This window comes from Pseudorasbora parva, chromosome 18 (genome assembly GCF_024679245.1).
Source record: "Pseudorasbora parva isolate DD20220531a chromosome 18, ASM2467924v1, whole genome shotgun sequence".
Taxonomy (NCBI): domain Eukaryota; kingdom Metazoa; phylum Chordata; class Actinopteri; order Cypriniformes; family Gobionidae; genus Pseudorasbora; species Pseudorasbora parva.
In genome coordinates this window covers 30235667-30256214 of record NC_090189.1, presented here as the reverse complement: position 1 = coordinate 30256214, position 20548 = coordinate 30235667, and the positions used below count along the sequence as shown (strand labels likewise).

The window sequence follows — 20548 nt, the reverse complement described above, 5'->3', positions numbered from 1 at the left end:
CAAACACAAAGCGTCCATTTCTTCCTAAAGATGTCTCAGATTCACTGTTTTATTGACAGAGACATCCCCCTCCCCCCAGCAGAAACAATTTTGCTGGGTGAATCCCCTCATGTTTGGAGTGCAGACACAGATGAAGGCAGTAAACACTCTGTAGCCCCTCATCGCTCTGAATAACAGTAGGGGCAGATGTATCCTGTGGAGTCCCTGCGAGGGATCCACCCACACCTCCCCCTTTATCTCCTTCTCCTCTCTGCTCAGCCTGTGCAAAGTGATAAATGCCCTGATTCTGTACACACACACACACACACACACACACACACACACACACACACAAACACAAACACAAACACACACACACACACACACACACACACACACACACACACACACACACACACACACACATTTGGGAGAGGATTTCAGCTCTCCTTGCTCTGGTCTCCAGTGGGCTGCAGTGTTAGTTAAGGAGGAGCTGATGGAACTGCTGCCCTGAACACATTACAACTGTCTCAAGTACACTCTCCTAAATCTATCGCCTACCCAGAGCCACCAGTCTGCTGCATCCTCAAAAGAAAGAGAGGTGTAAATTCATGCTAAATGAATAATGGACGCAGGTCGAAATACCTTGAAAAATACTTGGTATCACCACTGCATACACCATTCAGAGATCACTCAATAAAAGAAATTCATAAAAACAAATTGAAATATTTTTGAGTGTGTAAATTATTTATAAGGGCATGTTATTTCAAATGAATGAAAAAAAAACAATCTTTCATCACAAAGTAATAACTTGCTCCACCTCTACAGTTTGGACAAAATTCAAATCCCTAGTCCTGCCCTGAATCTCGCAATATTGTTAATCCAGAAGATGATATGTCGGCACAATTGTCAACAACCTGTGAACGGCTTCGATTTTTTGTTGCTTTAAGTATCTTATCATAGTCTCACGTAGCCAGACCTTCAGACTAACGGCAGAAGGTCTGGACTCTATCGCAGCTTTTATTGGTCAAGGACTGCCCAAAAGGATGTTTAACTTGCATTTAACGCAACCAATCACAGTTTTTGTTCTGCATCATGTTTAGGGGCGTGAAAATGCGAAGTTGATGTCCCTGCAATAACAGACTGGCGTGCATCTATAAATTATTCATTCAAGAATGTTGTGCAAGTTTACTGCAACTATGGAGCCACACACTTCACATACTTTTGAAAATCCAGTGTTTAGTTGATCCTGGTAAGAGTTAATTTTCACAGTTTTCTTTTACGTCGGTTTAAACATCCAGGATAAGCGCAAATTAGTACCATTTCTATTAGCCGTTTCACCTATAATCTCTGTTTTGTGTAAACAACGAGAGACGTACACGCGCGAGATTCACTTCCGGCGCTTTCCGCGCTTGCGCAGACTAAAGCCAGAACGCGCAAATGTCACAACAGGAAACACGCACGAGCGCCCTCGGATCAGTCGGATGTAGTGGTGTACAAGAGGTAAAAACGATATAAATACTGTTGGTTTTCTCACACAAGCGGCTCGTTTCGTGTCTTAGGCCATCAGTGTGTACTTACAATGGGGGATTGTTTAATTTGGACTTCTCTGTGTATGCTCTTTAAGGTGGTGACCATAGACCTGCATTATGTGAGGCACAGACAAGAACGGTTTGACCTAAAATGATCAAAATTGAAACTACTGGGGAAACAAATACTCCTACATCTCGGATGCCCATGAGGTAAGCTAAAACATATCAAAATTTAATTTCAAAGTGAACCATCCCTTTAAGGGATAGTTCACCCAGAAATGGAAATTAGCCCATGATTTACTCACTCATAGGTGTAGATGACATTCTTCTTTCAGACAAATACAATCAGAGTTGTATTACAAATGTCCTGGCTCTTCAACTCTTTATAATGGCAGTGAATGGTTGTCGTTTTTAAAGTCTATAAAATTGCATCTAACCATCATATAACTGCTCCACACGGAAATATCCCAATTTAAAACTTTATAGACTAAAATAACTAGCTTTAGTGGTCAGCAGTATGCAAGTCAAGTTGTGCTAAAAGAGTCCCCCTTGTCCACCTCAATGCCTACGGTGGTTACGGCCATGCTAAAAGTGATGAGATTTTTACTCCCCAAGCATAAGGAGAAAGGGAGTCTTAATCTGTTGGCTCTAGTATGTGTAGAGAGAAAAATAAGGTCAAGCTCTGTTGTAATTTGGCAGCCATAGCTTCCCCCGTGGAAGTGGGCACTCTTAGCGCAACAGAGGAGGATTATGGGTTGGAAGGAGTTTCATATCTTGCCAAATACAGCTGACAAGGTAGGGGGTTTGGGTAATATTTTGGAGACTTGGTCTCATTAAATTTTTGATGGAGCTATTGTTTGAGCTGTGAGAGTGGAGGAAGGCCTGTGCATTTGCCAGAGTGGACCCACAGGAATATACCCTACATACGTGGATACACACCGTGTTAGAGGAACATGTCCAGGGGTGACCTGCTGCTACAGCTGGGGGCAGCTGATAAATGTCAAATGTTAATTGTGTAGATACTATGGCATTCTCTCCTGGGAATCATTAGATTGATGCCAGGAAGGATCCTTTTTAGTCATGTCTCACTCTTTCAGAGTATACAGGACTTCTTTTTCTCCATTAGATTTTTTGTTTACTGCATTTGATTTTAATAGTTTGGTTTTTTTTCTATGATTTTTTGGGGTTTGAGAGAAGACTGCAAGAAAAACTCAAGGCTTCCTCTTTTCCTTTGAGGAAATCTCGGAAAGTATGCATCGTTATATACCCTTGTTGTTTAGGCAGCTGATTCAACAGTCGGAAATGCAAAGAAGTTTCTCATTAGGACAATGCAAGTTTAAAGCCAATGATATTCATGAATAACAACTTTTAAATATTAATTGATTGTAATTGATTAATTACGGTTAATTAGAATACCCTTTTAACTCAAGAATATGTAGTAGTATAATATACTTTTGTCTTCATTCAACTGCTTCGCTGTACTAAAGGATTTTTCCATGTTTGAGAATTTCACAGTAATTATGATATTGATTTATCCAGCAGTCATCCACTCAGAAAGATGTCAATATTCAACCCCAGTTGTACTTTAATCCCGTCATCGAGAATGATGCTTTATTTTCATCACTTGGCTTGGATTGACCGTAACTTAATAGGTGACTTAGGAGGTCAATTTAAAATCACATTATGGAAGTAGAAAATGCAATTCTTAGACTTCACTAAAACGGAATGAACTATACAAAGCTTATATTAACTGTTGATGCACTGTGTGTGGGTTCTCATATAATTATTGCCAAAAGAACAGATGTCCAGGATCAGTCTTAAATGCTGGACGATAAGTAGTCTCAACCGTTGGCTTAATGTCTGATGGATAAGGCACACTTAAATGGTTAGTTCACCCAAAAATTTAATTAGTCCATGATTTACTCACCCTCAAGCCACCCTAGGTGTATATGACATTCTTCTTTCAGACGAATACAATCGGAGTTATATAAAAAAAATTCCCTGGCTCTTCAAACCCATTCAGTTACTTTTGACTTACTGTATTTTACATACAGTACTATGGAAGTAGGCATGTTTGGACACGGCTACTTGAAACTTCCAAGCAGATGTGTTGCAGATAGACTCTGCAGGAAAGTGGCCCTCCAAGAGCAGGATTGAACATGTGGGAAGTGTTGTATTTGCATGTCTATTGCCGATGGGCATGGTAAAAAGACCAGCGAGTGAACTTGATGTAAAGGGCCTTTGCTTACCCTCAGAGCTGTGATGGTGGTGGGGTCCCGTATCCTGCCATCTTCATCCTTCAGATTGTAGCCCTCTGGTCGTTTGTCTCGCTCACTGATTTTCCATAGCTTCACAGTTTTATCTGGAAAGAGAGATGATATGAGCGATGATGTGTAAGGTGGAAGCAGTGTTTGTGAAGTCAGTAGCAGAGAAAACTGTACAGGGCCTTTTACAGTGGACCAGCAAAGGGAGGCAGCCTGAATTAGCTGGCAGCCTGACACGACAAAATGGACAGGATCTCCTTATTAACCTGACTGGACCTTGCTGTTACCTGTATACCTAACTGCTCTGATGTGTCCAAAAGTAGAACTATAGCTCCATGAGAGCCATCAATCTCTGGAAAACTGATGAATGGGAGCTAATTTTAAAAGCCTGCAGTTACTCTGCAGAAAAGAACAGCATAAATCTTTAACAGCTTAAAGCCGGGTGCACACTGTGCGATTTTGGCCACGACTTGTTCGTCTGAGACAAATTTAACAAATCCTAAAAGATTCCTATGATCCTAGGCTAAAATCTGAAGTCTTTGATCGTTAGTTTGACATGTTCACCGACAGCTGAGTAATGACCGCTGTGATCAAATTTGATCGTCCTGCAGTGTGACTTCTCCTACGGCAACGTCAAATTGGCTTCGTTTTTCAAGACAAACCATGAACAAAATGAGCGCTAGAGATTTCTTTGTATTCACCATTTCAAACCCGCGTGTTTGTAGCTTACAGTCATTGAACGCATCATTGATTCCGGACAAGATTTCTTGCGTGCGTCCGTTTTTGATGCACAAATATCTATCTGACATTAATGGCAACTTAGATCTTACAGTGTGACATAGCTTACAGCGGGGATCACGTCCGTACAAGCAATAATCATAAAGGACTATTATAAAATAATAAAAAATATCGCACTGTGCATTTGGCAATTTATTAATAAATGTGTCATTTCAGTTCTCTCAGTAATTATTTAGGCATACATTTATTTATTTTTTAATTATAAAATAATAATTGCATTTGGTTGATGTAAAATACAGTTAAAAACAGTAATAATGTGAACTATTTTTAGGAAATATTACAATGTAAAATAACAGTTTTCTATTTGAATACATTTTAACATGTAATTTATTCCTGCGATGGAAAAATTTAATTTTCAATATCATAACTCTAGTCTTCAGTAGGGGGGTCCATGGTTAACCGATTAACCGTTAAAAATTGCGTAACCGAGTGAAACATTTTGCTCGGTTAAGTGGCGTCAATGACGTGCTTTGAATTTAGTTGTAATATATTTTTGCACCCCTAGAGACCGCCAGAGCGCTCCCAGACATTTGTAATATCCACAAGAAGAAGTCATGACCAGCTTAGTTTCTAAGCGGGCAAAGAAATGTAGAGCGTAGTGGGAGCACTTTAAAATTGAGAGTCACAGGGCAAAATGTAAGTATTGGAATGCAGTGCTTACCGCATTTTTCAGGCTATAAGTCGCTCCGAAGTATAAATCGCATCAGTCAAAAAATGCATCATGAAGAGGAAAATAACATAAGTCGCACTGGACTATAAGTCGCATTAGGGCAGAAGCAGAGCGTGAGCTGCGCGCGCTGTGCATAACGGAGCAGAAGAAAGAAAGTTTGAAGTGAGAAACTTGTGAGGGACTAGCGAAAAGCAGACGTTACTTTAACTGCAATGAAGAAAACAAAAAAAGCTAATCGCGGACTGAAAGCAAGATGGCCAGAGCTGAAGGGACGAGTCCACAGATGCTTGAACTCTCTGCCGGGAGAGGCTCAGTCGCGCGAGTCAAACGCTGTGTGAATCGTTCTTGGCTGCATATTTTACTAATGCCCTAATCATGCAGGCACCCTTGCGGCCACTTGCATTGCGCGTGAACTGGAGCGCATCTCATCCTAATTTAACGAAACTCAGTGTAGGCCTCACAGACATGAAATATATCTTAAGAAAGCTCGAAAATGTCTTTTAACAATTTAAAACTAAAAGAAATAGGCTACTCTCTGATTATGTAATCCATGATGTGCATTTCTCTATATAGACGCGTTCACTACGGAGATGGTGGTCGTCAAATTAATAAACTAAAAATAATAACCCTGACACACACTGTGGTTAACCGAGTATTAACCGCTAAGGGCATCGGTTAACGGTTAATGAAAAACTTGAAAACGTGCAGCCCTAGTCTTCAGTCACATGGTCCTTTAGAAATCATTCTATAGTGCTCCAGAAACATTTCTTATTATTATCAATGTTAAAATGTTTTTAGGATTTTAGGATTTCGCAAAAGAGATTTACTTGAAATAAAAAAAAAAACATTGTGTAACATTATGAATGTCTTTACTGTCAGTTTTGGACAGTTTGGTGCAAGCCTTCCAAAATTTCTTTCAAAAACGAAAAATCTTTAAATAAATATTAATAATATTTGGCTCCAGACGTTTTAGTCTTTGGTAGTGTATATATATATACACAAGAACATTTTTTTTTTTTTTGACAAATGATTTCACAAACTACCACAAGTGAGAAAATAACAAAGCTATTTTATTTTTTTAACCTTTATTTAATTTATCAGGCAAGTTACTTAAGAACAAGTTCTTATTTCCAACAACAGCCTGCAGGAAAATTAGATCTCCTAAAAAACATTCAAACATATTTTGCAGTAAACATGCATACACATTTGCATGCTGTAATAAAAACACTCCCTAGCAGTTTTTTAAATGCAGAGATTGAAATATATGATTCTAATTTCAATGACTTGCGTAGCAAATTCCAGTCATTAGGGGCAACAAAACCAAAAGCTGAACAGCCATAAACATATTTTTGTGATAGTTAAAAGAATATGATGAGATGATCTGGTTGTATATGTACTGATGTGAGGTAGCAGCAACTCTTAAGATATTTGGGTAAAAGACTGGACTTTATAAATGAAAACACACCAGAGTATTTCACGTCTGATGTGTAATGATGTCCAATTTAAAAGGGAATGCAGTTCACAGTGATACAATCGTATAGCTGCATGGGACAACACATCTTACTGTTCTAAAGTCCCTTTACGAGCTTTCCTATAAACTACGTCTCCGTAGTCCTATAACGGTATAAAAATGGGATAAAAATAACGGGAATAAAGCTTAAAGGGGTGGTAAAACACATTCTTTCGAAGGCTTGATTGTGTTTGCGGGGTGCACTGTAACGTGTTCATGCGTCGCTTTTTAAAAATTGCATTATTTTTCATACATTTTACCTTTATTGTACACTGCTCTGTCTCTCCTTGTAAAAACAGTCTGATGGTTTCCGGGTTCTATGAAGCCAGTCCCTCAAAAATACACAATGGGCTCAGATTGGTTAGCTGGCCCCTTATTAAATATTCTCGGAGGAGGAGGGGTTTATGTAAATATTGGAGCTGCTGATGTCAGCAACTCTGGAGGAAAATCTGTAGTTCCCTACCGGCCGTTTGCTGTAGTCCTTAGAAATTGATTTGAAAAGCAAATATCCCCCTTTGCTTTAAACTTTGAGCTTTGTTACGTTTGCAGATGTTGTTTATGCTCGAACAGCAACATTACACACTAGCTAAAGTTAGAAAAGTGAAATCGTGTTTTACCACCCCTTTAAAGTAGCACCTTATTACTTAAGGAAAGTTATATGCAACACCACAGATGTTTTTTAAAATCTATAGATGTAGATTTTTCAGATGTTTTAAAGAAAATAGCGCATTAACATCCAAAACACACATATGCTAGTGACCAACCAGTCGTTTCAACAGGAAAGTGAGAAGCATCCGATCAGATCAAATGAAGAAAACACTGGGTTTGCTCACCATTGGTGGACAGGAGGAAATAGGCGGCGTTCTGTTGAGGCAGCCAGCGGATCTTGTTGATCTTCTCCTCAATCTCTAGGCTTTTCAAGTAGTCGAATTCGGGCTCGTGGCTCTGAAAGGTGCTGTAAACATTGTACTCCCCCCGACGGTGAGGGTGGTTCTTACTCTGCAATGATAAAAGTAGTTTATGGTTCAAACCAAGATTAAAAAATAGCCAAGTCTGTAAATCCTACAAATCAAATAAGATGTCTGATGTGTATTTATTTGGTGTGTTGCTTTGTTTCACCGACTATTTCTACAGTTTATTTCACTGCTTATTAAATGCCCCCCATATTCTCAGATGATCGCATTTGCAATTCATACAGTGCTCTACATTTAAAACATCTGAACCTAATCCTACATTTAGGACAAAATTAGCGGCAGCAAACAATAATTGGACATTTCAGCCAAAACATTGGCTTATATTAAGTCCCTTTGTGTAAACCAGCCCACTCAGTAGCCGCGTTTCCATTACCCTTCAAATTGCGCAAATTGAAATTGCGAATTGAAAATACGCCCAATGGAAACGCAGCAATTTCGCAAAAACTCCCATATATCGCAAAAAAGTTTTTACGCTCTCATGAGGTGGTTTTTCAGGCAATTCGAAAAAGGACATTTTCGCAAAACTGCAGTGGAAACGTTTTTTTCGCATTTACAGGTCACCTGTTGCGGTGACGCATTGCTGCAACATAGGGCCTATAGCTATTTTCCACTCAGTTGTGTCGTAATAACAAGATAATGTAGTTAAAAGGACATATTTTCTCCTAATAAGGACTACGGGCTATATATACTGTAATTAAGACATATATTCAAGAAATGTATTAAAACAGAAAGAGCTAGCCTATAGTTTCAGCCTTACTCAAAGGCCGAGGAAACAGGCCAGTTACGCACGTCAATCCATTGCAGACGATCTTAGTTTGCTTCTTATCTAATAAACAGGCAATTAATTGATGAAACATCGATCAAAATAAAAATACAATTTATACAAAACTAAATGTTTTTTTTAAGAAAGATTTTCTAAAAAAAATAAAACTCGAAGTGATCAAAATCATGTGACTCCCCAGGTCTCAAACACATTGTGATTCTTACTCATGCTGCTCACTTTTCATAATCAACATATAAATTAAAATAATAATATTATAGGCTAATGTTTAGGCCTAAACGTACTTAGGCCTATTTAGTTTCGTAGTTAGGCTTAGTTATGTTTTCTTTAACCCACGGCCGATAAAAGCGCAGACGTTTTCTCATTTTTTCCTTCTTCCTTTAAGAGAGATGAAACGATTCACAATACTCTGTCATTTTTAGCTATACAGATAAGTTCAAAACATAATTATAAACTATAAACTGTCTATTTTTATTTGTGTACTCGGGGAACTAATTATTTTGCATGCCATGCACTCACTCCAAACGCTGTCTTCATTTAAAAAAAAATATTTTGTTTATTAAATGTCAATTTTTTCTTTTCCAAAGCATTTCTAAATTCAGTTCATATGCCCAACAAACGAAATGTCTAGCCAAAATAACGAAAGTGGTAAAAATAAATAAATAAAAAATTTAAAAAACATTTGCGCTACCATGCAAATTCAAACATTTCGCTCTTCTCTATATGCGTCAACCTGGCTCGCGTAAAAGTCGATCATTCTTCACAGATGACGGGTTCAGTTTGTTTGGAGAGGAGACGTAGTTCTTTATTAAATTCATAAAAGACAATAGGATTACAGTAATACTGGATTCCAGGCACGGCGGCAGGATTCCAGTTTTGGATGGGCCAGACCAATTGTGGGTGGGCCTTAATTTAAAAACGTTATCAAGTCACTGTTTAACCTAAAAAAAAATGACTGACTGATATACTGTTATAGCTTATATGGAAGCTATAAATGGAAGCTATATTTTCCACTTTATATCTCACAATTTGACTTTTTTTCTCACAATTGCGAGTTTATATCTCATAATTGTGAACTTATAACAACTGGATTGGCTAAAAGACACTCAGAAGTAGGCTAAGCATGGTGCTCCTATTTGGTGTTTTAATTCAGTTGACACTGGTAAAGACGCGTTCAACTGTACATGAAGTGATTGGCAATGTTATCAGAGTTATCAGGCAGTGTTGTGTCCTGCTGCCCTCCTTTATCTCTTGTTTGGAGCGATGACTTCGATACTGTTCGCGCACGTTTAAGGTACTTAAGCAACGACTGCTGCAACATCCTTTACTGGAAATTATTTTCACGTTCACAAATATCAGATCTCGAACCTCACTGTCTGCTGAACTTGCGCAGAAACATCAAAATAGACTCAAACAACTTTTTAAAATTTGTTAAAAACAAAACATTTAGACTAGCCTATTACCACAAATTATGAGCTTATTTGCCATTCCCAACCATTTTTTGACTAAATTAAAATATATTAAAAGTTTGTATTTTTTTTAAAGAAAAGTTTTGGGTGGGCCTGTTGAAAAGTGGGTGGGCCTAGGCCCGTCAGGCCCACCCATAACGCCGTGCCTGCTGGATTCTAAACACAGAAATGCTACATTATCATGAAGACCTTGAAGCAGATCTGACACACACACACACACACACACACACACACACACACACTTCATATCCGTGCCGCTTAAGTAACCTAAGGGGCTTTCCTTGCCATTAATGCTTGGACATTGGACACGTCTCCTTCCAATAAAAATAATGGCTAGTATGGTGGATGGAATATACAAACCTACTTAGTGCTATCATTTTGGAATGACCTATCGCGAGAGGAAAACTGCAGCTATGGTAACGCTGTCATTTCGCAATAGTTTTTTTTATTGACATTTAAGAAATATCGCAAAAGTTTTTCGCAAATCCGTAATGAAAACGCAGCTTGTGTAGCTCTTTTACGGTCAACAAAAGTAAAGTCAAGTCAACTTTATTATATAGCGCTTTAGTTTTTACAATGCTAAATGATTCAAAGCAGCTTCACAGTGTTAACAGGAAAATAATGTTGAACAGTCACAAGTGGAATGCGTGTAGATTTTTTCCTTTGTTGCTGAAGGCTGTGTAAAATAAGTGCCTCAAGGCACAAAGGTGGTCCGGGTTAGAGGAATATCTGAATACCGATCAGAGCGTGGAAACCTTCAGGGTCAGTTCTCACCTTGGGAAGCGTCTAAATCAATAAGCAGAACTCAGACAGGCCGAGAGAAGACGAGGGTATTAATGGAAACAGATTTGCCCTCGGTGGGAGGGAGGGGGTTAAAGGGGGTCTGAAACAGAGTGGGGCATGAATCATGGTGTGAGGATTAACAGACACCATGAAATCTCTTTAAAGATGATGCGAGTGTGAGACGAGGAGGGGCAGACAGCAGGGTTTGTGATGCTAGACAAAACATTGAGGGGTTATTAGATCTTTGAAGGTTTGTTACCAACACACACAATTTCAGTCAATAGAAGATTAGGACTGCCATATTTGCAAGACTACTGTATTCATAGTCCTTTTATTTTGTGGTTTGAGCACAGTGACAACGAGATTTGGGTGTGTATATAATGTATGCACCATTTTACAACATGGCTCATCCAATCAGACTTTAGATCTGTTTTAAAAACAGCAGTTTTAATATTCAGTTTTAATATAGTTTGCCGAGTCTAGTAGTAATATTCACTAGATTTTGGTGAATATAACATCTACCCCAAATTACCTCCTGTTCTCTCTGGAAGACCACCACTCGTCCACCTTTGTCCCCAGTGGCTAGGAGCTCTCCTGTCGGATTGAACTCAACCGTGGATATGATGTCAGCTGTAAGGGAGAAAGAGGAAAATATATTAGAAGATGATATATTAGAGCATCAATAGTTTATTTAATATTCTGTATTGAGATATAAACAAATTAACATTTTTATATGTATAACATCTCTGAAAACTTTTGGGAAACTTGAATATGTCAGGGTCAAACTTTTTTTGGGGTCTAAATCTATACATTTATTTTAAAAAATATTTTTAAAAAAACTAAAATAAACATTATACTATATATATATATATAATGTCCTGATATCATAATCATGAAATTCCTGAAAAGAAAACCTGTTTAAGTAGTTTGAATAATATTCTTGTATTACTATTTTTGCAGTAGTTAAGCAGTTTTGTTCAATTAAAACAAAAAAAATGTCTCAAAACATATAAATAGGAAGCTATATCATAAAAGACCCTATCAAGATCAGGATCAAATAATTAGACATTTTCATGACATGACAAGGTTAGATCAGGTTGTAAAATGCCATGTGGTAGAACCTCAAAAAATATCTATTTATGAATTAATTCATTATTTATAAAAACACTTTTAACTAATATATTTAAAAATGTCTTGGAAAATAATGATAAAGATTAGTACACGTATGTGTGTGTACATTTATTCAAAGGGAAAGGTAAGTATTACTTTTAGGGTGCTTTCACACTAGCACTTATGGGTTTTTTTTCGTTTGGTTTATGTGAATGCTGTCTTCTGAACTCCGGTGGGCGCCCGCGAACCGTACCTAAGTACGAAAAAGGTTGTCTGGGGTTCGGTTCATGTGAACTCCGGTACGGTTCGCTGCTGATGTGAACGCATTTGTACTAAATCGCTTAAGTGAACCGCTAATAATAACAAATGATTTGATAAAAATGTGTGTTTTGTGTGTTTCTCTCATTTTCCTGAAGAGCGTGTCTGACATACTGCAAGCAGAGAGCAGTGAATCTCATTTTCTGAGAACGTTGTTTAGAGCATTTGCAGTACAGTAACGTTACATTCGCGGTAGATAGACGCAAGTGTCATTACGTACTGAAGCTTTGGTAACAAAACCAACGGTTCAAAAAAACATAATATAAAAAATAAATTAAAAGTGGGGTGAGCAACACTATACATTTTTCCACGTTCTCGCTCGCCGTCGTTACCAAGCAACGGGGTAAACAGCTGCTGCTTTGATGACCCAAACGTACCCCGGTTCCAACCCAAATAATATAATATGACAACAGTCCAGCGGGGGCAGGGTGAGGGGGGAGCAATCAAACTCCGGTTCGGTCCAGGCAATCGAAACGTGTGAAAGCAAAACAGAATGAAAATGTTCACATGAAACCAAAAATGAATACAAAGACTACATTTATATGAACTTGGCACATGCGTTTTAGCCTATACGAAATCCCTCAACTGTGATTTCTGTGATGCGGAAAATATGGAAATCACAGAATCCAGTCATAAGTGAAATTTACTGTATAATGCAGAAGATCACAGAATTTGGCAAAACTGGATGAATAAATCAAAAAGACCATTTCTGACTGAGACCAGTCCAACCATCTCCTGTCAAATGTGATGAAACGCTCACACTGCCCTCTTGAAATGCTCCAGTACAATTTCATTGATATGTAAATCTTAACAATTATTACCCACCCACCACCATTATCCCATCATCTTCTAAAGCCAGAAATATCCAGAGACCTTTCAAATGTGAAGCAAACAGCAAAAATTCTAGGTTGACAAAAAGATCGTACTGGAGTGTAACGCTCTCCCTGGGGTCAATGACATCAGATACTAAAAGAGAATTCAGGTCATGACATCAACATGAATCCAGGATGCACTTGTATGAAAAAATCCCCTGTGCATGTTAATAAAGTACATTATTAAAGATCAGACACTCAACTTCGGGCTGCATACAAAAAACACAGTGACATGCAGTGGAATGATTGCTTTTCAACAGACTATACTGCATTTGGATCTGTGTTAGGTTAAGTGGAACTACCACCGCATTAAAGACACACAAGAACACAGACTATATAAATATTATTGATTACTGATTATTAAACCCAACATTTTGTGCGATCAAAGAGATAAAAATTCTCTAACGATCTACAAGAGAAAATGAAACAAAATAACATGAAATTTACTAAAGGTTCTGACAAAATTTTCATTGCTGCCCTCTGTTTAAAAATGCTTAATTCATTTGAAAATAATTATTCAAAACAACTAAATCATTCAATAAATACGTCACTTGTTTCACTACTGGATGATTCATTGTTTTTGAACAAATCTTCATCTTCATCTAAAAGCATCTTCAATGAATGATTCACTAAGTGCATTTAGATGCACACCAGTAAGCTGATAACTCACAAATATCAGCTTATTGAAATAACCAGTTTTCCCCGTTTACATGCAAACCAGTAAACGGACAACGCAAGTAAACCGCGCTTACATGACTTTATTAATAAACCGGCTTTTATTTTTTTCTTGTAGTGACTTGAAAAATAATAATATCCGTATCTGACTCAGAGTATTCCAAATGTTACGTCAGTTGTGATGTTAAAGCTTGCACCGTATCAGTGGGAGATTCACGGTTTAAATTATTCTCTCGTGCAGTTACAGAACCTCTTCTACTTCTGCTTGACTTGACAAATCTTTACAATGTTCTGGGTCTTAAAAGAGTGCGTTTATATGTCCTTTTTTCATGCAAAACTCTTGCTCGCTCTGTCTGGATGTGTTTAAATCTGCTCTAAGTTTGCGTTTTTGTCACCTATCACACATCCGCACTTCAGTAAGCCGACAGAAAGCAGGTTAAAGCGTTTACATGCAGCACGAAACCGGGTTAAGAGGCAAAAACTACCTGTCCAGACCGGTTTATGCTTACGCCGTTTATGAACTTACTCCGATAAAAGAAAACGGGTTACCGTGTTACATGACCATGTTCATTGTCAGCTTATTAGGCATAATCGGCTTAAGAACATGCATGTAAACGCACAATGATGAATACATATTTTTTTGTAAAAATGTCGTCAACTATTGGTGTAACAATGTAACCGGTACAATGGTTATATGAAGTGCTTTGTATTTTGATCGTGTCTGTAGACATCAGTGTTTATATCTGAACTATAAACTTTTATCCCAGTACTTCTGTGAGAATTTGACTTATTGTAAGACCGAAATAATGATACTGTGTGGTTGAAATGGTTTGTAAAGCTGTTTCATACCTAAACATGACAACTGTTCTCTCTGGCTCAGCCGCAGTGCCAACCAAGACTTTGGCGGCAATGCAGATCTGAATCAGTGTTGCCAAGTCCGTCGTTTTTCCATGGAATTGGGCAACTTTAAAGTTGTTGCCACGGGTTTAAAAAAAATTAGTGGGTTGACTTCCATAAGCCCCCATAAGTGGTATGGTAAGTAGTATGATTATGCTGCTCCAACACCGCAAAAACACCCCAATAAGTAGTGGGGAATTCAGCCACCCGATGGAGTCACATTGGGTACTTTTGTTGCACCCGGTGTGAACACAGGATAATCTTTGTCATTTAGGAATAAGATAAGTGTGAAACAAGATTGCAATCTTTTATCGATTAATCATGCACGTCATTCCAACGATCCTCTCCCCTAAAAGAGGTGCTGTACCACAAATGTTGCAAGATGAGTTGACCACCACAGTTTCAATATGGGGTTAGCAAACATCAAGCAATTATCAAACAAAATCCTAAATACTAAACGATCTTTACCTAGATAATTAAAGCAGTCCACAGCAGCTCTCTCTCAATACATGACATGCTCTGAACTGCAAGTGACCTGGATCAAAACGAATCAAAAGATTCTTGGCACTTCAAAGAGCTGCATAGCTGGATGGCTCCCATTGTGGGATGACACTGTGTCTAATCGCCAGCCCACCACCAGAAGAAAGTGGGCCAGGGTGGGACGCTTAATTAAGGCTAAAGACAGAAGACCCAAAGCAGCAGCAAATCCATTTCCATCCATTTTGTCTGTATTACCTCTAACATTTAAGCATATTATTTGACGTGTCTGTGCTGCCTTAATGTTTGGCTGAGCAGACAAAAGACTTCTATGTTAAAAATTACATCCTTCAATCCAGAGCTTCACAATTGCTTAGCATTGTGCACATGCAATTCTTGAAGGAGATGGATGTTTACCTCCAGCTATCTAGGTTTTCTGGAAATTTCTAGGTATCCTGATCATACCCAGAAGCTAAGGTCCTAAAATAACCTGCAAATTCGAGCTCTTTCTGACCTAGCTAGCACTCGAAAACAGTTCTAAGATCGTAATCACACTCCCTTGCAGCCACAGCATTGTAGCCTAAGAAATGCCTAAGAAATCTTGAATGGTAAAAGACGTTACAGTTCAGAGTTCAATAGCAAACACGGCTCTGACTCCCTCTGCTGTGCGAGTCTCGATCGATTCCTACCTTTGACACATCTTCCTTGGTCTTCCTCAAGGAGATGCATCTGTTTCTCTGGCTTTGAGATGTACTGTTGCTATGCAATCCTTACAGCGAAAAGAAAGGGTTGTTTCTGCTGCGATAACCGCAGTTTTTGCTCTCTCTCTCCGTCTCTCTATCATGCAGGTAACTCTATTTCATGGCGCGTATCATCTCACATTTCGTCAGCTCTCCCCACACAATCTCAAAATAAGTCCAGCGCTCCCAAAATAATCTGTCTCGATTCATTTGCATAAATCCCAAACAAATACAGAAGAAATGACTTCTAAATGTTTGCTTTTATCCATTTCAAGGAGAGAAAGACGAGAAGGAGAAGCTAGACGGGGAGAGATGGAGAGAGAGAGAGACTGACACTAAGGAAAGAAAAAGGGATTGAAAAGGCTTGTTGTTTTTTCACCCCGATACACCTCTCTGGGCTTTTATATTGTCTGGATGGCGAATTTAAGTGCAGCGTTTCCATGACAACCTTTCTTTGGAATAAAACAAGCACTGTGTGCGATTCTTGCAAAGACTTTGTTCATGTGGTGTGAACTGGCATCGCACTGACAGAATTCAGAGTAGTCGGATAAATCTTACGGAATGTCTGGGTCAGAACAAAGAAATACAAAATTATGTTTCTTATAAGAAAAATAAAGCCTATTTTTAGGTCCACTGAGATTTTTTGCAATGTAACATTATTTTAATAGCAAATAAGCACCCCGTCAAATTTGTATTATATATACAGTTTTATATATATATATATATATATATATATATATATATATATATATATATATATATATATATATATATATATATATATATATATATGCTGATTTCTATGCAAAAATTGTAAATGGCAATATTTCCTAATATACAGCTTTGGAAAAATTAAGAGACCACTTAATTTTGAGAAATCAATGTTAAGTGGTCGCTTAATTTTTTCCAGTGCTGATATGTGTCAAAGCTTGCCTTCTTCCCAAAGTGCATCCTGGTACCATGTGTTTCCCAGGTAAGTGATGCACACACACCGGCCATCCACTGATGTAAAAGAAAATGTGATTCATCAGACCAGGCCACCTTCTTCCATTGCTCCGTGGTCCAGTTCTGATGCTCACGTGCCCACTGTTGGCATTTTTGGCAGTGGACAGGGGTCAGCATGGGCACCATGACTGGTCTGTGGCTATGCAACCCCACCTTTCTATCAGAACCAGCATTAGCTTTTTGAGCAATTTGAGCTACAGTAACTCATCTGTTTAATGTGACCAAACGGGCCAGCCTTCGCTCCCCACGTGCATCAATGAGCCTTGGCCACCCATGACCCTGTCGCTGGTTCACCACTGTTCCTTCTTTGGACCACTTCTGATAGATGCTGACCAATGCAGACCAGGAAAACCCCACAAGAGCTGCAGTTTTGGAGATGCTCTGACCCAGGCTTCTAGCCATCACAATTTGGCCCTTCTCAAACTCGCACAAATCGTTATGCTTGCAAATGATTAAGAAATATATTTATAATTCCTGATAACTAAAAAAGAAATAAAATTCTGTAATGAATCGCAATTAAACGCACCTAATATTAAAGTTCCCTTATCGAGGGAACTTCCCACTGCGTCGAAACGCTTTGGGGATGCTCCCTAAGCATCAGCGAATCTGAAGCCTGAATAAACACTAGTCCAATCCGATTGGTCGTGCGTGATGACGTCATTGTGACGGCGTACCCGGAAGTATAAAAGGGGAGCCGGCGCATAATGGCGGCAGTTATTGCTCTTCAGCATAGCGCTCTCTGTTTGGTCTGTCTATTTACTGTTGTCTGTCCAGTTGCGAGTGTGTGTGTGAGTGATATTTATAGTAAAAGTATGGAAGGAAAGAGTGGATTTAGACAGTGTGTGCATCCGTGTCCCCGCTTCATCTCGGGATCGGATACACACCTGTTATGTGTGCAGTGTCTGGGTGTGCAGCACGCTCGGGCGGCTCTCGAGGGAGCCGCCTGTGAGCACTGTGAGCGGCTGACACTCAGGCTGCTCCGCTCTAGGCTGGCCGTGTTCGATGAGACCGGCCAGCCTCGTGAGCCCCATGGTTCTGGACCCGCGGTCGCTGAGGCGTCACGGCGTCGCAGATCATGGGGCTCACAGCGGGATCTGTCCGAGGGCTTTGGGACTGCTGCGGCACTTTCCCAATCCTCCTCGGACAGTTCCGATGATCTTCCTCCCCGTGTGGAAGCCCGCTTTGCGGCTTCTTCCCCCGGGGCGGAGGGTCCGATGCTCGTTCTCTCCGGTTCCGAGGAGCCGGAGGGCGCGGGCATCGGGGCGGGGGATGAGGTTTTTCCATCGCCTCATCCGCCCGCCCAGGAGGAATTGGTCGAGGTGTTGACCCGGGCTGTGGCTAAACTCAATATTGAGTGGCCACAGGAGGAACAGGAAGTTCGGCCACCCAGTAGGCTGGATGACCGGTTCCTCGCACACCGGGTCCAAACACCGCGCCGGGGTTTGCCTTTTTTCCCCGATCTGCACACCGAGGTGTGTAGATCGTGGAGGAAGCCCTATTCCTCGCGTGTCTCTAATCCCCCACTGTTGGACTATTCCAACGTCCTGGGGGCACGCGAGGCGGGCTATGGGGCGATGCCGCGGGTGGAGGATGCTCTCGCGAGCTGTCTTTCGCCCGAATCGGCATCGTCCCTTAAAACCCCGGTGCTGCCCACCAAGCCCTGTAGGGACACCTCAGGGCTGGTGGGCAAGGCTTATATGGCGGCTGGGCGGGCTGGTAGTGCGCTGCACACTTTGTCGATCTTGCAGGCCTACCAGGCTGACCTTCTAAAAGAGCTGGATGAGGGCGAGGGTCCCTCTCCGGAGGATGTACTGGAACTTAGGAAGGTCGCAGATTTGTCTCTCCGTGTTACCAAGGAGACGGCCCGTGCCATCGGCCGCTCCATGGCAGCTATGGTGACAACGGAGAGACATCTCTGGCTGAATCTGTCGGGGATAAAGGAGAAGGACAGATCCTTCCTCCTGGACTCCCCGATCTCGCCTTCTGGTCTGTTTGGGGACGCGGTTAACTCCGTCGTCTCCAGACACCAGGAGGCGAAGAGACAGTCAGCGGCCTTCCAGCAGTACCTCCCTCGCCGCTCTAAGCCCGGGAAGGCTGGCCCTAGCGGGCAGCCTCAGCCGCCTACCAGCTCCTCCTCGCATCGTCAGATGCAAAAGGAGAGCGTCGCCTCTAGAGCCCCTCCTCCGGGAGCTTGGCAACAGAGGCGGCGCGCTCACCAGCAGCCTTCCGCTCCGAAGGGCGATCTGAGGAACGTCCTTCAGGCGCGAAAGGCTGCCGCAAAGAAGTCCTAGCCTCGGCAGGACTTCTCAGGGCGGTCCCTCCCGCGAGGGGGCAACCGAGGTTGCTTCCTTCGCGGCGCCCTGGGGAAATCGATGTGGTAATCCCGCCGTCTATGACGCTTCGGGCCACATCGATTTCCCGCGAACGCACGCTGCTCCAGCCGCCTCTGGAAAGACCTGCGGCTGGGCAGCTGGCGCGTCCGCACACAGAGACTCGTTCCCAACCACTTCCTGCCGGGCAACCGCTTCAGGGGGTCGGGGACGAGGCTCGTGTAACACCCGACGCCAGCCTCGAGAGGCTGGTTCCCTTAGTAGATTATCTCGGCGCATGGAAATGCCTTCCGAGTGTATCCACATGGGTCCTGCGCATTGTAGAAAATGGGTACAGACTGCAGTTCGGTCGGCCTCCCCCTGGGTTCAGGGGGGTGACCTGGACTACAGTGGTACCAGAGCGGGGTCGGGTAATGGAACTAGAAGTAAAAACCTTACTGGCAAAGGGGGCCATAGAACATGTTCCTCCGCCAGACAGGGAGTCCGGCTTCTACAGCCGGTACTTTATAGTTCCCAAAAAGGATGGAGGGTTGCGTCCGATTATAGATCTAAGGGATTTGAATCGGTCTCTAAGGAGGTTCAGATTCAAAATGCTCACTATCCCCATGATCGTGAGTCAGATCCAGTCCCAGGACTGGTTCGTCACGATAGATCTGAAGGACGCATACTTTCATATCTCCATCCTTCCATGTCACAGGAAGTTCCTGAGGTTCGCTTTCGGGGGCGAAGCGTACCAATATCGGGTACTTCCCTTCGGCCTAGCCCTCTCCCCACGCACATTCACAAAGTGCATGGATGCAGCCCTGGCTCCTATGAGGCTTCAGGGCATCCGTGTACTGAATTATATCGACGACTGGCTCATACTGGCCCAGTCGTACGAGATGGCGGTTCGGCATCGAGATGTCGTTCTAGCCCACATAAAGTGCTTGGGGCTGAGACTCAACACGAACAAGAGTGTGTTGACGCCGTCCCACAGGACTACGTTCCTAGGGGTGGTATGGGATTCGACGACGATGCGGGCACAATTGTCTCCCGCGCGCGTCGAGACCATACTGGCGATGGTCTCAGGAATAAGGCTAGGCCACACCATCACTGTGAAGCACTTTCAGAGAGTGCTGGGGCACATGGCAGCAGCGTCCAACGTGATACCGTTCGGCCTGCTACACATGAGACCCCTCCAGTGGTGGTTGAAAACCAAGGGGTTTTCCCCCAGAGGGAATCCTTTTCGTATGATCAGGGTAACGCGCAGATGCCTTCGTTCCCTAGTCATATGGAAGAAACCTTGGTTTCTGTCCCAGGGACCAGTGTTGGGAGCGTCCTGTTGCCGGAAATCCGTTTCAACAGACGCCTCCCTCACTGGTTGG

General features: G+C 41.4%; 1 protein-coding gene across 3 annotated transcripts in view; it reads right to left on the bottom strand.

Moving 5' to 3' along the window:
• The window catches only part of LOC137047002 (serine/threonine-protein phosphatase 2A 55 kDa regulatory subunit B beta isoform), a 104799-nt gene that overhangs the window by 9675 nt on the left and 74576 nt on the right, over window positions 1-20548 (bottom strand). For 2 of the 3 annotated variants that reach the window (XM_067424533.1, XM_067424534.1), the window contains exons 2-4: window positions 11293-11390; window positions 7587-7752; window positions 3761-3873 (exon numbers count right to left, since the gene is read on the bottom strand). In XM_067424533.1, the coding sequence (XP_067280634.1) occupies window positions 3761-3873; window positions 7587-7752; window positions 11293-11390 (377 nt within the window). Of the gene's footprint in view, window positions 1-3760; window positions 3874-7586; window positions 7753-11292; window positions 11391-15798; window positions 16208-20548 lie in introns of those variants that run through there. The other variant, XM_067424535.1, reaches the window with a different exon arrangement.